General features: G+C 44.9%; 1 protein-coding gene across 5 annotated transcripts; it reads left to right on the top strand.

Moving 5' to 3' along the window:
• The first annotated feature begins 603 nt into the window (after positions 1–603).
• On the top strand, positions 604–17,231 carry LOC132390487 (gastrula zinc finger protein XlCGF26.1-like). 5 transcript variants are annotated; one of them, XM_059963098.1, is made up of 5 exons: positions 604–734; positions 2,563–2,721; positions 4,534–4,644; positions 5,382–5,549; positions 14,911–17,231. In XM_059963098.1, exon 5 carries the CDS (start codon positions 15,324–15,326, stop codon positions 17,034–17,036), a length of 1,713 nt encoding a protein of 570 aa, XP_059819081.1. In that variant the 5' UTR covers positions 604–734; positions 2,563–2,721; positions 4,534–4,644; positions 5,382–5,549; positions 14,911–15,323; the 3' UTR covers positions 17,037–17,231. The 5 variants fall into 5 exon arrangements, with proteins under 5 accessions (XP_059819081.1, XP_059819080.1, XP_059819077.1 ...); XM_059963097.1 differs by lacking the exon at positions 4,534–4,644 and having other exon boundaries at positions 5,386–5,549; XM_059963094.1 differs by lacking the exon at positions 4,534–4,644.
• The last annotated feature ends 1,729 nt before the right edge of the window (positions 17,232–18,960 follow it).

Raw genomic sequence — 18,960 nt, 5'->3', positions numbered from 1 at the left:
ATATTATAAGTCGATACTACTAAAGACAATGGCTTTAACATCAAAACCAGACTCCAGTGTGAACTCTATTGCTGCTGGTTCGTTTCTAAAACGTTACAGTTCGTAACACAGTTTTATAGAACTAGTTAGACCACATCTGGAGTGTTTCATACAGTTCTGGTCGCCCCCATTCTCGGAAGGATGTCGGGGCTTTGGAGAGGGCGCTGAAGAGGTTTACCAGGACCCTGCCTGGATTAGAGGGCAGGAGCTATAACGAGAGGTTGGACAAACTTGTGTTGTTTTCTCCAGAGCGGTGCAGGCTGGGGTGAGAGTGGATGGACGTTTATAAAATTACGAGAGGAATAGATAGAGTGGACAGACGATATATTTTTCCTGGGGTTTGAAATGTCTAATACATTTAAGGTGAGAGGTGATGTGAGCGGCAAGTTTGCTTCTTTCCACAGACGAATGAGTAGCTGGATGGGGGCCTGGGTGGGGGCGGTGTCACCAATCCTGACACGTGATTCCGTTTGCCCCTCCCATTTAACCGCAGGTGGGCAGCATCTGCGCGTCTGTTTCCGAGGCCCCGCCTCCCGATGATGTAACCATCTGTTCGCGCATGTTCACAGTCTCCGGGTGGACGGTGTTATCCTCTCCGATCAGAGCTGAAGTGGGTCGGCTGTGTGTTCGGGAAAGACTTTCGTCTCTTCCGTCGAGATCACTGTCTGCGGGCCGAAGATATCACTTTCCCATCGGTGAGTATTGAGACCGATCCCGAGCGGGGAGATCCGATGTTGGCCGTGAGCCCCGAACTGAGGGCCAGGAATTCATTTGTTTCCCAACTATCTGGGCTCGTCAGAAATGTGTCGACTTCACTTAATTTGCATTGAACGATCCAAACCAGGAGCCCAGGCTGTCTGTTTCCGCAGAATTGAAATGGAAGTCCCGCCGACAGGTCACGTGAGGCTGTGTGCCGCAGATTCGCCCCGCCCTCCGCTTTGTGACGCCAGATCACGTGGTGTGATTTTGGCCACTGAGTTCCATTAACGTCCCCGAACTCGCCTCGCTTCCTGAAGCTCCTCACATTTGTCCTGGAGCTTTATGGCTGTTGTGTGTTCTCCCGGACTGGGGTGGGTGAGAAAGGAGAACGTCCCAGGTTCTGGGGATCTTTGATTTCACTGCCTGCTTTAACGAGGGACTGGGAAGTCTCGGGGTGAGAATGGTTTCTGTGATGTGCTGATCTGTATCCAAAGGTCGCTGCCGTTTCTCACAGTCACGGGCGGAGCAGTTACCATGCAAAGCGTGAGGTGTCCGGATGGGAATCTTTCTATGGTGTGTTGATAAAAATTTGGTGAGGGTCAAAGTACATATGACAAAGTTCTTGTTGTTTCTTCTAACTTTGTCATTTTTGAATCTTTTATACAGTAGTATGTATCATTCATTCAGTAGCTCTGGTGTGTTCTGACGTCTCCGGACCGGCTTTTTCGTGTTTACAACAGCAGGATTAGACCCGTGAGTCTGGCGTTCAAACTGTGTTTGGAAATTCCCCCACCCCTCACTCATTCGGTGAAAATCAAGCAGAATCTCAAGTTGCTGGAGATGTGCACTAAAAACTAAATGTTTGAAGTCATTCTGACAAAACGTCATAAACCTGATATGTAAGGTTTTTTCCTCTCCCCGCAGCTGTTCCTTACCTGCTGAGTGTTTCTGGTAATTCCAGCTTCTTTTTATTACATTCACCCTGGACTGGTTTACATTTCCTGAAATGGACCTGATTTAACCTGGAAATGGAAATCACTCATCTGTGATAGTAGATCAGTAAAGGAAGCACAACTTTTCCCTGTCAATTATCCTGGTACCAGTTTGTCTGTTATTGCTGGAAATGTGTTCAGTACAGTTGTTGCTAATGAGGTTCACATGAATAATCTCAGGAATGATAGAGATGGTTCTGGACCTGGAGTTCAGAGGGTCAGTGGGGGTGGAGTTCAGAGGGACGGTGGGAATGGTGGGGGATGTATGGTTAAGTAAACCTACCAAATGCTGAAAAGCCTGGATACAGTGGACATGGAGAGGATGTTTCCATTAGACAGAGAGTCTGTGATCTGACAGCACGGTCTCAGAATAAAGGTGCTTCCCCTTAAAATTCATTTGAGAAACTTTTTTTGCCAAAAGGTGTCTGAAGTGTGGATTTTGTTGCTGCAGAGTTTGGCTGAGGCTGCCATTTGTGTATATTTATGACGGAGATTAATATATTCAAGATTGCTAAGTAGCTACAGGGTTACAGGAGGAAGGCAGGAATATGGTGTTGGAATAAAAATCAACCATGGTTGAATGATGGGGCAGATCAGATGGATCAAATCACCTAATTCTGTTCCTAATGTCTTACCATGACTGAATGATGGCTCCTTCTTATCCCATATCGTTTTGTGTCATGTGAGGGCCAATAACTGATTGTTCACTGAGATCATTACTGTATTGCCTTCAATGTTTAAATTTCATTGAGATTTGTTCTTAGTAACATTAAGCAGAAATGTTTGGATCTCCTTTTATTGTTAATGTGCTTCATTGTCTCTCTGGTTAAAGTTAGACCTGCGGTGCGAGGTTTATTGGAAGAAAAACCGCAACTGGAAGCAAACCACGACTGAAGATGAGGGAACAGCAACAAGTGAACCAGCCCGAGGACTGAGAGCATCAACTGGAGAGAACCCATCTGACTCAGTGATTCAGTCAGGAGAAAGTTTGGTGAGTCTCATTCACTCAAACACTGGTCCTTTAGACATCACATACCTGTACAAGGGAAGGTAGGAGATAGCTGGAGTGAAACTGAATGTGCCCAGAAGAACCAGTTATGCCTCTGTCAGACCCAATTGCAATCACTGCAGGTCTGGTACAGTGCTTCCAGCAGCCCAGCCCTTTGAAACCACTCCCAATCTGTGGAAATCGAATCCGGAGAAAGTCTCTTAGAGACCGTATAAGTACAAACTCTTTATTCCAAGTACCCGGGGCTTAATCAGTTACTCGCTCAAACAGGAACAGTCGATGACTGTTCCCACCCAATCCACTAACTGACCAACAATTCCCCTTACACTCCAGATATATCCATCCAGATACTCCCCACCCAAGACAAAGCTACTTACTACATGACAGCCCCCTAAAGACAAATTACAAAATAGTCATAATGGCTTGCACACACAGAACAGACTGAAGCTGTCCTATCTCTACACATGAGTGCACAAGGAGATAATCATCCTGAAACCCTAGCTAGCTACCCTCCAGAAGAAATATGGCTCAGCACGGCTTAGCACATCTATTGATCTGTTGATCATCAGCAGTTTCCTTCAGAAAAACAGGCTGCTATTTTTTAATGTAGTGCTAACCCTTTTACCTTTTTTGATGTTAATACCACTGTCTTTATTTGTATCTACTTATAATATAACAAATTAAGCAAAATAATCAAAAGTTAAAAGTGTTATGAGTACACATATGTGTAAGCATAACTCCTAAACCACTGAGCTCGGGGAATACCAAGCTCAAAGTCTTGAGATGGTGAAGTATGAAAGTTCAGTTCATCCATGGAATAAATGACAAGAGAGATATTTGTAATCCAAGGTGAATGTCGAGAGAAGGCAATTACGTTGAATTCCACAAATTCCACAGTGGTAAAACAGGATAACAGTTGCCGTAGGTCTTATCCATCGTCGTTCTAAATCCACATACGAATTATCACGAAAAGTAGCTTATCACAGGAGTACTGTCTGCAAAGGGAATGACCACCCAGGTAGGGGTTGACACACAGGTAGATTCCGCAAGGTACTCCCAATCCAGATCCAACACACAAAGTATTACTGACAGTGATTTCCACAGAATATCCCTTCTCACAAGTATTTACCACATAACACACATAGACATTACATACCTGTACAAAGGAAGGTAGGAAATAGTTGGAGTTGGAGAATGTGCCCTGAAGAACCAGTTATGCCTCTGACAGACCCAGTTGCAATCAGTCCGGGTCTGGTAATGTGCTTCCAGCAGGCCAGCCCTTTGAAACCACTCCCATTCCCTCACAGTGGTTACTCTTGCATCTTCTGAAGTCGCTTTTGGTCAGTTCTGAGTGGGGAGAGGGAAAGAGAGGGGAGTGTTTATACTGACTGTCTTTCAAAAAAAGTAATTGTTTGAACTTGCTGCAAACTCTCTACCCATACCCAGTACTTTCTCAACTAAATTATTGACATAGATGACCAGTAGCAATGGGTGTCACCCCAGGAATCATCACTAAGCACGGGACTCGAGTCCAAGAGACTCTCAGGGTCGGTGAGTGGCAGATTCAGCTGTGTGACTCTGTGAGGTTGGGTCCTGGGATATCAGTTTTTGATCCAAGTAAAATTGGTGGAAATCAAGCAGAATTTCAAGTTGCTGGAGATCTGCACTAAAATCTGAAAATGTTTGAAGTCATTCTGATGAAACGTTATTAACCTGAATTGTAGATCCCACAGCTGTTCCTTACCCGCTGAGTGTTTCTGGTAATTCCAGTTTCTTTTTATTACATTCACCCAGGACTGATTTGTATTTCCTGAAATGGACCTGATTTAACCTGGAAATGGAAATGACTCGTCCTGTGATAGGACATCAGTAAAGAAAGCACAGCTTTTCCCTGTCAATTATCTGGTACCATTTTGTCTGTTATTGCTGGAAATGTGTTCAGTACAGTTGTTGCTAATGAGGTTTACATGAACAATCTCAGGAATGATCGGCTTTATGTATGAGGAGCATTTGATGGGTCTGGGCCTGTGCGCAATGGAGTTCAGAGAGACGGTGGTGGTAGTGGAGGGATGTATGGTTAAGAAAACCTACCGAATGCTGAAAAGCCTGGTTACACTGGAAAGGGAGGGGAGGTTTCCATTAGACAGAGTCTGTGATCTGACAGCACAGTCTCAGAATAAAGATACTTCTCTTTAAAACTGAGATAAGAAAAATTTTTTGGCTAAAAGATGTCTGATCTGTGGAATTTTTTGCCGTAGAGGTTGGTTGAGGATGCCATTTGGGTATATTTATGACAAAGATTAATATATTCATGATTGCTAAGTAGCTTCAGTGTTACTGGAGGAAGACAGGAATATGTTGTTGGAATAAAAATCAGTTGTGGTTAAATGGTGGGCAGACCAGATGGATGAATCACCTAATTCTGTTCCTGTGTCGTATGTCTTACCATGATTGAATGATGGCTCCTTCTTATCCCATATCATTCTGTGACATGTGAGGGACAATGAAAGATGGTTCACAGAGATCATTAAATCTGCCTTCCGTGCTTAACTGTCAGTGAGTGTTGTTCAGAGTAACATTAAGCAGAAATGTTTGGTTCTCCTTTTTATTGTTAATGTGCTTCATTATCTCTCTGGTTAAAGTTAGACCTGTGGTGAGAGATTTATTGGAAGAAAAACCGCAACTGGAAGCAAACCACGACTGAAGACGAGGGAACAGCAACAAGTGAACCAGCCCGAGGACTGAGAGCATCAACTGGAGAGAACCCATCTGACTCGGAGATTCCAGTGATTCAGTCAGGAGAAAGTTTGGTGAGTCTCATTTACTCAAACACTGGTTGGGAGTGAGACTGAATATGCCCAGTAGAACCAGTTATGCCTCTGTCAGAACCATTTGTGAAGAAGCCCTCCCAATGTTCCCTTTAAATTTATTGTCCTTCACCCTTAACCCACGTCCTCTGGTTTTTCTCCCCTAGCCTCAGTGGATAAAGCCTGCTTGCATTCACTCTATCTATACCCATCATAATTTTATATACCTCTATGAAGTCTCCGCTCATTCTTCTATGCTCCAAGGAATAAAGTCCTAACCTGTTCAACCTTTCTCTGTAACTCAGTTCTCAAGTCCTGTCAACATCCTCATAAACCTTCTCTGCACTCCTTCAAAGTCCGAGAAAATACCTTGTCAGGTCCTGGAGATTTATCTACTCTGACTTGCCTCAAGATAGCAAGCTCCTCTTCTATCTGAAAAGGTTCCATGACCTCACGAATTGTTTGCCTTATTTCCATTAACTCCATGCAAGTTTCCTTAGTAAAAAAACATTTAAGATCTCCCCCATTTCTTTTGGTTCCATAAATAGCCGACAACTCTGATCTTCAATAGGACCAATTTTATCCCTTACTATCTGTGGGGTAATTATGTTGTGGTTTCTCTTGCCTTACAAATGACCAGGAGATGCAGAAGATTCTTCAAGAAGGGTTAAAATTTAATTTGATAATCAAGGCTGAGACAGTCATTGAGCTAGTCGCTGATTGCCCACTGATCTCTGGACACAGCATTTTTTATAGTATTTGTCCAGTTGTATTAGCATATGTAATCGATCTATAGTTGTGTATTACACGTACTACACGTACATCATGTCCCTATTGTTCCTATAAATTGGCTTAATCATGTTCTAATCTACATCTCTTAGCTACCTCTCATTAACATACCATTGTCTTCTACATTCCTAAGACTTCAGTCTCCTACCAAATTGAGTATATGCACAGCAAATAATAAACTCAGAACTGAGCAATGTTCTAATCTACATTTCTTTAGCTACCTCTCATTAACACACCGTTGTCTTCTACATTCCTAAGACTTCATTTTACTAAATTGAGTACGTGCATAGCAAACTGACTAGGTACACAGCAAAATATACAAGTTTTATACTCCATAATATTTTTATACTCCAATACTCCAATATATCCCCCCTTTGAGACCCAGAGGGCTTCACACAGAGAAAGAAGACTAAGAGTCCCCGCACAAAAGCCTCAATAAACTCAAGCATTTATTCCCAAATCTCGGGTAAACTATAATTTTCTGCACCAAGACCTCAAAGTATTCTCTCCCTGCTACCCTGGGCCGCTGAGCCAAAAACCTGTCCCTCTGTACCTGAGACAGGGAAAAAGACTCAGAAGCCCTTACAATCTACTCCCCCACTGTCGTTTTGCTCTTGTTCATCCTGCAGGTGTTGTAGGCTGTAACGATACATTTTCGGTGTTTCTTTCTCCACTAAGCTTGCTTCAGTAATTGCCATGAGCATCGGAAATTGTTTGGCTGCAGCACGCACTACAAGAGATTTGAGACAAGGAAGAAAACAGCACAGCACAAGCGCACAGCTCAACAATATAATACTGACAGTTATTGCAATTTTAGTCAGCCATGCTCCCCATGCTCCGAGTCTACTTTCCAACCAACCAAAGAACTGATGTCCAAATCCTGCATTATGTTTGACCTCCGACCGCAGATTCTTTAATTTATTCATTGCTGTGGTGAAAGACCCTTCTGGGCTAGTATTGTTCGGTATGAAAGTGCAGCATTCTTCTCCAAACATTACACACACACCCCCTTTTTCTGCCAAAAGCCAATCCAGTACCTGTCTGTTTTGCCACGCCATCCTGCTAGTTGCATCTAGCTGTTGCCCTAAGGCCTCCAGTGCATCATCAGTGTAGTTGATGAATCTCTGCTGATTATAGTATATATAGTTTATCCATTCAACATTTTTGCTGACCCCTGTCACAGGTATGATAGCTTCCCAGCCTGCAGCAATCTCATGCAGTGTCAGGCATGTCATTCGATTAGTTTGCATGTGGTAACACATCAATGCTAACGGTAAAGCATCAACCCAGTTAAGTTTAGTGTCTGCACAAATTTTATTTAGTTTGGCTTTCAGGGTTCCATTAATTCTCTCTGCCATGCCCTGCGACTGAGGGTGGTATACACATCCAAATCTTTGCTTTATCCTCAGCGCCTGTAGTACCAATTTGACCACTTTCTTAATAAAAGCTGAACCATTGTCTGAGCTAACTTCTGTAGGTATTCCAAATCTTGGGATCGCTTCATTTGTCAGAAATGTTACCACTGTATTTGCCCCTTGATCTCTTGAAGGTACCGCCTCCACCCATCTGCTAAATCGATCGATTACTACCAGCATGTATCTTTTCCCTCTCACTGTCTTTATCATATCTACGTAATCGATCACTAGATGTTTAAATGGTCCCTCAGGTATAGGAATGTGACCTATTGGGGTTGTAATTCCCTTCTGAACATTATTCTGTGCGCATACCTCGCACTGTGACAAGACAAAGTCCACTGAAGCCTGTAAATAAGGTGACCAAAAACCATCCTTTATTTTCTTTATCCCCCCGTGCACAATGGTCAATCCCATGTGCTTCTGAAATCAGAATCGTCAGTAGAGGGGTGGGCACTACCAACAAACCGTCTTCCGTGCTCCACAAGCCTTCTGGGTTCTGTTTGGCCCCACTTCCGTCTCCACATTGTCTGTTCTGCCAAAGTTGCCTTACCTTGTATTTCAATTAGGTCCTCTACCTCAGGTTCTGGAGTTAGGCTTACCTGGGAGGCAATGACAGCAGATGTACATCCAGACGCCTTTCTGGCTGCCTCGTCCGCAGCTTGATTTCCCTTTGTAATTACATCATTTCCCTTTTTATGTGCCTGGCATTTTACTATAGCCAATGCTTTAGGTTTCATTATAGCTTTTATTAAATCTAGAATTTGCTGACAATGTTGTATGGGATCTCCGCTACTTTTTTTAAAACCTCTCTGCTTCCGCACTGCCTCGAACAAATGGCAAACTCCATGAGCATATGCTGAATCAGTATAGATGTCTACTTTTTCACCTTCCATCATTTCACACGCAGCTGTCAGGGCTTTGATTTCCGCTAGTTGGGCGGAACACGGTTGGGGACAGGACTCCATCCTAATAATCTTATACCTCGACTGATCCTGCTGTACGACTGAGAACCCTGCATGATTTCCATCATAATCCCTATAACAAGAGCCATCTATGAACAGAACCTTTTTATCTGCATCCTCTAGAGGTTCTGACCGTCAATCTGCACTCAATTTGGCAAATGCCATCGTCTTCCCTACACAATCATGGGGTTCTCCTTCTTAGCCCAAAGGGACAAAATCGGCTATATTACTGGTAGTGCATCTCTGTATAGTTATGTCAGGAAATGTCAATAGCATCTGATCCACTGCTATCCTGGCTGGCGTTAGCACAAATTTCCCTCTTTCCAACAATTCTGCTACTTTGTGGTGTGTGGACAGAGTCACAGGATAGCCCAGGGTGACAGGTGACGCCTTTTCATATGCATAGTACAGCGCCGCCAATCCCTGATAACAGGGTGGATACCCCTGAGCCACCTCATCTAGTCTCGTACTGTAGTCTGCTATCGGCTGTTTTGCTTTTCCTGTGCCTGTCTCTTGTGTTAAAACCGTTGTGACATAACCCTCCTGTCGGTTGGATACATACAAATGAAAAACCTTCTCGTAGTCAGGCAAAGCTAATGCTGGTGTTGACTGCAATTCCTGCTTAATAGTATTGAAAGCTATCTCCGCCTCTCCATTCCACTGTAAGCCATTCTTCAAATTTGTATGTCCTGCTTCTTTCATTATCTTTCCCAAAGGTGCCACAATCTCAGCGTATTCTCCTGTCCAATCTGAGCTGTACCCTGCCATTCCCAAAAACGTCATCATCTGCCCTGCAGTCTGGGGTTTGGGGGCCTTAGTTATTGCCTCAATCTGATCTGGTGCTCTCGCCTTCACTCCCTTGGATATTACCCTGCCTAGGTACTCCACTTGCTGCGTGCAAAATTGCAGTTTCTTTTTGGATGCCAGCTCTGTATGCCAGCTTCTCTAACAGAGTTATAGTGTCCTGCTCACACTGTTCCTTACTGTGGGAGCAAATCAACAGGTCATCCACATACCGTAACAATGTACTTTCCAATGGCATGCCCTCTAGGTCTGCCTTCAACACCTGATTAAAAACGTGTGGTGAATGTTTAAATCCTTGCGGCATTCTGGTATAGGTATACTGAGCACCTCTGTAAGTAAATGCAAACAGATACTGACACTGGTCGGCTAGAGGAATGCTGAAGAAAGCCAAACACAAATCAATCACTGAAAAGTAACTTGCTTCTGGTAGGACATTAGTCAAAAGCGTGTGTGGGTTGGGGACTACTGCTGGCCACTCCTCTACCACATCATTTACCGCTTGCAAATCATGCACCAATCTCCACTTAGATTTATCTGCTTTTAAGACCGGCAGCAACGGGGTATTACATGGACTGTTTGTTCTTTTAAGCACCCCCTGCACTGTCGATGCTATTCCCTCTTCTGCTTCTGGTCTTAGTGGGTATTGTGGTCTCCTGGGTGGAATTGCTCCTTTTTTCAGCCTTATTTCCACCGGACGAGCTGTTTTTATTTTCCCTACGTCCTTGTCAGGCTGTGACCACAGAATAGACCGCAACTCATATAACCTTTTATCTTTCTGCTGGCCTGTATCCTTTCCCAGCAAGGGCAGGTCTGGTTGGGGAGTTATTTCGACCTCTCTCACTGTCCCTACCATATCTACACTTATCATTATTTTAATGCAATTGTCGTCTTCTGATACCCACACCTCGGGCGTGATTTTCCTCCACACTGTTACGGTTTCAGCACTCTTAACTAAGGGTCCTAAGTCTTTAGACTGATATCCCTTGTTTACCAACAACGTTATATGGGGCGCAGCCTCCGGTATCCTGTACCATTTTTCTAATAAGGTGTTCCACTTAACTTGTAAAGCTGCCCCTTGCTTTCCAATTATCACAGCCTCCCCTTCCAGGTGCTGTTGGGTAGATGCCTCCAGTTGCCATCTCTCCTCGAACTCCCTGTTCTGAGTCTCGTCAAAAATCACTGTACAATGTAGCTCAGATTTGGTGGCCCTTTTTCCATTTCTCCCAGGTTTCCTGAATCTGATCTGTGATGTCTCCTATCCAAAAGATATTAGCCTTCTTGTCTTCTCGCACAATCAATTGAGCCCCTGCTCTTTCCTCACTCAGCCCATTTCTAGTACAATCTAATTTTAATTCCAATTTCAATAAGGCATCTCTGCCTAACAAATTAATCGGAGTTCCTTTAAATACTGGCACCGGCAAAACAATTTCTTTATTTCCCATTCTCAACCGCACTGGAGCTGTGCACTGTGTCAACTGTGTTTTCCCCGAGAACCCTACCATCTTAATAAACTTTCCTGACATGGGAAGGTGAAGGGCAGACTGTGGCTGTACACAAGTGTACGTGGCTCCAGTATCTATCATCATTGGTGTCAGTTGTCCTTCTAACATAACCTGAACAATGGGTTCCTCATCTGCCTCCCTTATCATTGGGTAATGTCCCTTCCCACTCAAGATCTCGGGGCACCCCTAATACCTCGCATAGGGGTTCGCAGGTCCGCTTGGGCCTGTGGGAGCTTGTCCTTGACTAAACTTTAGTTCCCTTATCGGTTCCTGCTGGTGTGTGACAGGCCATGGTGTAAACAGACAATCTCTTCTCATGTCACCTGGCTGATTGCATACCCAGCACAATCTCTCTACCTCTCTTTCCCCCTGTCTCTTCACTGGTCCCCTCTGCCCATAGCTCCTCTGCCCCCCTCCTTGGGACTTCCAGTCCTGTCTGGGCTGCTTGAATTTAGTCTGTTCCTGATAGGGCATTTGTGGGAATGTTCCTCCAAAGATGATTATTGGCATGGGGTTTTCCAGCCCTTGTCTTACAGTATGATCGGTCCCTCCATATAGCAGTGCTTTGTCCAGTTCGATGGCTGTACTCGGACCGGTGGTTGCTGGCAGCAACTTTTTGTTTTTCTCTTTTTCCTTCTTTTTGAGTTCTTCAAGCTGCATTTGTATTAACATTCTTTGCACCTCTTCCTGCTGCTCAGCCAACCTTCGTTTGTCTTTCCGGTATTTCTCAACCGCATGGACTATGTGGTCTCTAAATACTTGTGGGGTCATTGACGTCAGCCCAACCACTTCCTCCAGTTTGGATTTTACTTGTCGAGGCATTGCATCCAAAATGTTATGTCGGAACAGTGAGGTCATAAATAAGCTATTCTCCACCTCTTGTTCAGTCTCCAGTCTTCGCCTTTTCAACTGGTTTTGGACGTAGGCTGCTGGGTTTTCAGTGTCTCCCAGTGGATCCCCTTTTAAGGATTTGGGGTCCAGTTTGGGTGGGTAAAGCCTGCCATACCCTCTGCCTCACTCTTTCAAACCCATCTCATCAGTTCTTGGGTCGTTCGAGTTTACTATGCCAGCCATTTCCATTAGTTCGTTAAATTTGGAGGTTCCCATCAACCTTATCAATAGTGCCTTCAAATCTCCCATAGCCAATAATCGTCCTGCTGTTTCTTCTTCAAAGGCTCTAATCCATTTCCCTGCTCCTTCATGTAGATTGGGCAGAGTGGTTTTCAGCCCTTCTAGGTCCTGGGATCCCAAAGGGATATACTGCACTTGTCCTGATCCTTTAACTAACAAAGGCATCATTCTTCCTCCTTCTTCCCACCTGACCTGGCTCTCCTCCTCGCCTGACTCCCCATCTGTCTCAGGGTATGTCTGTACTGCCTCCCACACAAATGTCTCTGGGGTCCTCTCCTTCCCTTGGTCTCCCTGTGGAGTCCTTCCTTTCTGTCTTGATTCTATACTTGGTTGGCCCCTAGAGTATTTTTCGCAACTCTCCTGACAATCCCCTCTGAGTAACGTATCTAGCTCTCTCTCTACTTCTGCAAGTTGTTCCTCTACCGCCTCCATCTGCCCTTCTAGGCTTATGCCTCCTCCCTCTTCCCCCAAATTCTCGCATCCTCTCTCTCTCTACTTAACTCTTGCTCCTCCAATGAGTCACCTTCTCTTTCTTCCTGTTCTGATGAGCTACTTTCTTTTCTAGTCTGTTTATTTCTATAGTATAACCGATACTCCTCATTCTCCTTTTCCTCTCTCAAGTATTTCATCCGTTCAATCTCTTCTCCCATTTCTCTCTGTACCTGTTCTATCTTTATCCTTTCTGCCGGTATCTCTTTCCATATCGCCGCTTTTTCCTTCTCGTATTGTTTTTTTTTCCTCCTCATTATCAAAAACCTGTACTTCTCCCTGCATGTTTACCATTCTCGTCAGCAGGGGGCACAGCTTAGGGGTTCCTTCCGTATTATAGGGAGGGGGCTTTTCTGTTTCTTTCGCATCCGGGTGCGGAGCTGAAGCCAGCTTCTCACCGTACCCTCCTCTCTCTCTGGTGTTTCTCCGGCACCTTAATGTCTTCCTCGCTTGTAATCAATGTTATGCCTGTCCCCCTCAGCCTTTCCCCCTCCATTCTGAAGAGTTTTTGCACTTCCATTTCTCGTTCTCTTTTTTGTCCTCTTTGCTTAGATTTATCTTTCGGTTTGTAATTTTTTAATTAGTCCCTCCATTTCTTCCCACAAACCTACATCAAACTTACCTTCTCTTGGCCACTTTGTGGCCAGGTTTTTGGTTCTTTTCCCCATTTTTCTGAAGTTTTTGTGATCTCATATTTAATTAACAGGAATTTTTTGCTCAGAATCTCTACTGCCATTCCTTTACCTGTCAGGTTATTCTCTCTTTTTAAGGTATTTCAGAGATTCACAGTTTGTTTACTGGATAATATTATTTACTTTAATTCTACGCCTTGTCTAACACCACATGGACTTTTTCTTAACTAAATTTACTCTAATTCTACGCCTAGTCTAACACCATGTGGAGTTTTTCTTCCTAGTCTAACACCACGTGGACTTTTTCCTTAACTAAATTTACTCTAATTCTGTGCCTAGTCTAATTTCCTTTCCCTGCCCGTTCAGCCCTTTGTTTCGTACGAAGCGGTACCTACAGTGATCTACGAACACCACGTGGACTTTTTCTTAACGTCTTATTAAATTATTTGTACTTGCCCTCACTGCAGTGTTCTTGATCAATCCTCTGAGCCTCCTCTGTTAACCCCCAACTCTGCCAGATTCTTTGGACCAGAGAGACCCTTCGGCAGTGGTTCCACACTTCAGAGACCCCAAGACCTCCCCAAAGCCAACCGAATTCTTAGTCCAAATTGTCGCAGAAAGCGCTTACCTTTTGTTTGGGTGCACCCTTAATTCTGTTAGCCTTGTGGAGATCCCCAGAGGGCTGGGAAGCATTCACAATCTGCCGTTTCCTTTCTGCGGGTCTATTTCCGGTCCTGTTCCTGACGCCAATTATGTCGTGGTTTTTCGTGCCTCACAAATGACCAGGAGACGCAGAAGATTCTTCAAGAAGGGTTAAATTTTAATTTGCAAATCAAAGCTGAGACAGTCATTGAGCTAGTCGCTGATTGCCCCCCCCCCCCCCCACCCGATCCTCGGACACAGCATTTTTTATAGTACTTGTCCAGTTGTATTAGCATATGTAATCGATCTATAGTTGCGTATCACACGTACTACACGTACACCTTGCCACCATTGTTTCTACCAATTGATTTAATCATGTTCTAATCTTCATCTCTCAGCTACCCCTCATTAACACACCTTTGTCTTCTACATTCCTAAGATTTCATTCTACTAAATTGGGTACATGCATAGCAAAATAGCAAGCTTCAAAACTTGACCAAACTAATCTACATCTCTTAGCTACCTCTCATTAACACACCTTTGTCTTCTACATTCCTAAGATTTCATTCTCGGTACATGCATAGCAAATAGCAAGTCAAAGCTGACTGCATAGTTTTGGTCCAGCAAAATTTATACTCCAATATATAACACTCCAATACACGTCAAGAAAGACTATTTGTGTGAGAGTGTTTCAGTTACTGTGGGGCGAAGAACCCATGCTGCTCAGCAGGAACAGGGAATAATACCAACGGAAAGAGTCAAACTGAGCCAGGAGATGGCAGAAATGCCCCATTCTTATAGAGACAGGAAGAGCATCAGGGAATTGATGGTCATTCCAGATACCAGCACTCTGACCAGTCAGGAGATGATTTCTCTGTCCAACTTGTGTTGAACCTCACTGTAACAGTGTGATACCAGATGAAACCTTGGCAACTCAAGTAATCTCATCTGAAATGTTGTCCTACACCCATTGATGGATTTTGTAAATCTTTTTACAGGTTAAAACTGAGAAGGAATTCGTCTCCAGGAAGCTCAAACATGGCACACCAGTTTTGTTGTCTCTGTCTAGATATTTAACAAGTGGAGCAAGGGATCCAATTGACCATCCTTCCTGCTCAGACTGTGGGGAGGGATTCACTCGGTCATTTGACCAACTGTCACACCTGTAACTTACACAGGAGAAAGGCCTTTCACCTGCTCAGACAGTGGGAATGGATTCACTCGGTTATCAAAATTGAAGTTAGATCAGCAGGTTCACACACTGGGCAAGGCCATTCACCTGTGCTGTGTGTGAGAAGGGGTTCAGTCGGTCTTCTCACCTGTGAACACACCAATCAGTTCACACCACACCGGGCAGAGGCTGGTCATCTGCTGAATTTCTGGGAAAGGATTCACTCGGTCATCTGACCTAATGGCTCACCAGCGGGTTCACACTGGGGAGAAGCCATTCACCTGCTCAGTCTGTGGGAAAGGATTCACTCAGTCATCTACCCTACTGGTACATCAGCGAGTTCACTCTGGGGAGAAGCCTTTCACCTGCTCAGTCTGTGGAAAGGGATTCACTCAGTCATCCAACCTACAGAGACATCAGCGAGTTCATACTGGGGAGAGGCCGTTCACCTGCTCACTCTGTGGGAAGGGATTCACTCAGTCATTTGACCTAATGGCTCACCAGTGGGTTCACACTGGGGAGAAGCCATTCCCCTGCTCAGTCTGTGGGAAAGGATTCACTCTGTCATCCAACCTACAAAGACATCAGCGAGCTCACACTGGGGAGAAGCTGTTCACCTGCTCAGTGTGTGGAAAGGGATTCACTCAGTCATCCAACCTACAGAGACATCAGCGAGTTCACACTGGGGAGAGGCCATTCACCTGCTCAGTCTGTGGGAAGAGCTTCACTCATTTATCCAACCTATGGAATCATCAGCGAGTTCACACTGGGGAGAGGCCGTTCACCTGCTCAGTCTGTGGGCAGACATTCACTAATTTATTCAGCCTACAGAGACATCAGCGAGTTCACACTGGAGAGAGGCCATTCACCTGCTCAGTCTGTGGGAAAGGATTCACTCGGTCATCCACCCTACAGAGTCATCAGCGAGTTCACACTGGGGAGAGGCCTTTCACCTGCTCAGTGTGTTGGAGAGGATTCAATATGTCATCTGACTTACGGAGTCACCAGCGAGTTCACACTGGGGAGAGGCCGTTCACCTGCTCAGTCTGTGGGAAAGGATTCACTCTGTCATCTACCCTCCTGGTACATCAGCAAATTCACACTGGGGAGAAGCCGTTCACCTGCTCAGTCTGTGGGAAAGGATTCACTCAGTCATCTACCCTACTGGTACATCAGCAAATTCACACTGGGGAGAAGCCGTTCACCTGCTCAGTCTGTGGGAAAGGATTCACTCTGTCATCTACCCTACTGGTACATCAGCGAGTTCACACTGGGGAGAAGCCGTTCACCTGCTCAGTCTGTGGGAAGGGATTCACTCGATCATTCACCCTAAAGAGTCATCAGCGAGTTCACACTGGGGAGAAGCAGTTCACCTGCTCAGTCTGTGGGAAAGGATTCACTCAGTCATCTACCCTACTGGTACATCAGCAAATTCACACTGGGGAGAAGCCGTTCACCTGCTCAGTCTGTGGGAAAGGATTCACTCAGTCATCTACCCTACTGGTACATCAGCGAGTTCACACTGGGGAGAAGCCATTCACCTGCTCAGTCTGTGGGAAAGGATTCACTCTGTCATCTACCCTACTGGTACATCAGCGAGTTCACACTGGGGAGAAGCCGTTCACCTGCTCAGTCTGTGGGAAGGGATTCACTCGATCATTCACCCTAAAGAGTCATCAGCGAATTCACACTGCGGAGAAGCAGTTCACCTGCTCAGTCTGTGGGAAAGGATTCACTCAGTCATCTACCCTACTGGTACATCAGCAAATTCACACTGGGGAGAAGCCGTTCACCTGCTCAGTCTGTGGGAAAGGATTCACTCTGTCATCTACCCTACTGGTACATCAGCGAGTTCACACTGGGGAGAAGCCGTTCACCTGCTCAGTCTGTGGGAAGGGATTCACTCGATCATTCACCCTAAAGAGTCATCAGCGAATTCACACTGCGGAGTAGCAGTTCACCTGCTCAGTCTGTGGGAAGGGATTCACTCTGTCATCTACCCTACTGGCACACCAGCGAGTTCACACTAGAGAGAGGCCGTTCACCTGCTAAGAATGTGGGAAAGGATTCACTCAGTCATCCCACCTACTGGCACACCTGTCACCTCAGAATGGGGAGTGATCATTGTTATGAATCCCTAGGTTTTGTTTGCTGTGGGGAGGGAGAGAGGGAGGGAGGGAGAGGGGGAGAGAGCAAATGTGTCTGACTTCCAGCTTGTTTACATCGCGTGCAGCTTGTTTAGTTTTAACCGAGGACACAGACACAGAGTCAGACGGAGACGAAGGAGGAAAAATGGAAGAATCGAAACCAGGGAACTAGTGGCCAAGGGCCACTGTTTGGAACTTTCCTTTGCCCACAAGGATGGGCTAATTATCGATTCATCGTACTCAAATGTGTGGTTGTTACCTCATTTGATCCGTAGGAGTGGATCTGATTTGGTTTATCCTGCAGAGACCACTTATGTGTTAACCCTTGCCTGGCTGTGGTGTGGTAATTCATTTGAAGACAATACCCCTCATGATAAGTCACTTCGGGTGATAATTAGTTTGTGGATTTAGAAGGATGACAGATAAAATCTACAGCGACTGTTGGTCTCATTTTACCACCATGGAACCTGTGGAATACGACATAATTGCCTTCTCTCAACATTTACCCTGGATTACAAATATCTCTCTCGTCACCTATTCTGCGGTTGAACTGAACTTTCATACTTTACCATCTCAAGACTCCAACCCTTGTCTCCCCCGAGCTCAATAGTTTGCGAGTTATATTTATACACATAACACTCACGAGGAAATTGCAGATGCTGGAAATTCAAACAACACACACAAAATGCTGGTGGAAAACAGCAGGCCAGGCAGTATCTATAAGGAGAAGAACTGTCAATGTTTCAGGCTGAGACCCTTCGTCAGGACTAACTGAAAGGAAAGATACTTAGAGATTTGAAAGTGGTGGGGGGAGGGTGAAATGAGAAATGATAGGAGAAGACCGGAGGGGGTGGGATGAAGCTAAGAGCTGGAAAGGTGATTGGCGAAAGTGATACAGTGCTGGAGATGGGAACGAATCATCGGACAGGAGGCCTCGGGAGAAAGAAAGGTGGGGGGAAGCACCAGAGAGACATGGAAAACAGGCAAACAATTAAATATGTCAGTGATGGGGTAAGAAGGGGAAGAGGGGCATTAATCGAAGTTAGAGGTCAATGTTCATGCCATCAGGTTGGAGGCTACCCAGCCGGTATATAAAGTGTTGTTCCTCCAACCTGAGTTTGGATTAATTTTGACAGTAAAGGAGGCCATGGATAGACATATCAGAGTGGGAATGGGACATGGAATTAAAATGTATGGCCACTGGGAGTAGTCTGTTGCTGCTGGTTCATTTCTAAAGCGTTATGGTTTGTAACAAAATGGGGCCTGCACCTGGGATATGAACAAATTTAAGGATTGATTTAATATGGATTTCATTGGGGAAATCCCTTTTGATTAATTTGTGTGTGGAAAATCAGCAGCAATGGATGTTGATAGATATCTGGAAGTGTGAACCTCTCAGGCATTAGAGGACACCAGAAGGATTGAGTTGTTGAGTATTGCTAGAACGTTAATACTTGCTGAGGTGAAATTGACAATGAGGAGGGCAGGGATGCAGAGGATAACAGCTGAGCATTATGTATCTGAGGGTGTGTTTAAAGTGGAGGAGTTGGAGGTGTTTCCTGAAAGTAAACATCGTGGGCTTGAGCTCCAGTAGAAGTTAGAAAAATTGAAGATGGAGGCTCCGGAAAGGCAGAGGCAGTTTCAGGCTGGAAAGGCAAAAAAACAGACAGAAAATTCTCTTACAAAGTGTAATTAAAGGGAAGGCTTAGCAAGCCTATTCTGCTTTGACA

The sequence above is a fragment of the Hypanus sabinus genome, unplaced genomic scaffold, assembly GCF_030144855.1.
Source record: "Hypanus sabinus isolate sHypSab1 unplaced genomic scaffold, sHypSab1.hap1 scaffold_929, whole genome shotgun sequence".
In the NCBI taxonomy this organism is placed as follows: Eukaryota; Metazoa; Chordata; class Chondrichthyes; order Myliobatiformes; family Dasyatidae; genus Hypanus; species Hypanus sabinus.
The sequence above is the reverse complement of the archived record's forward strand: the minus strand, read 5'-3'. Positions and strand labels throughout refer to the sequence as shown.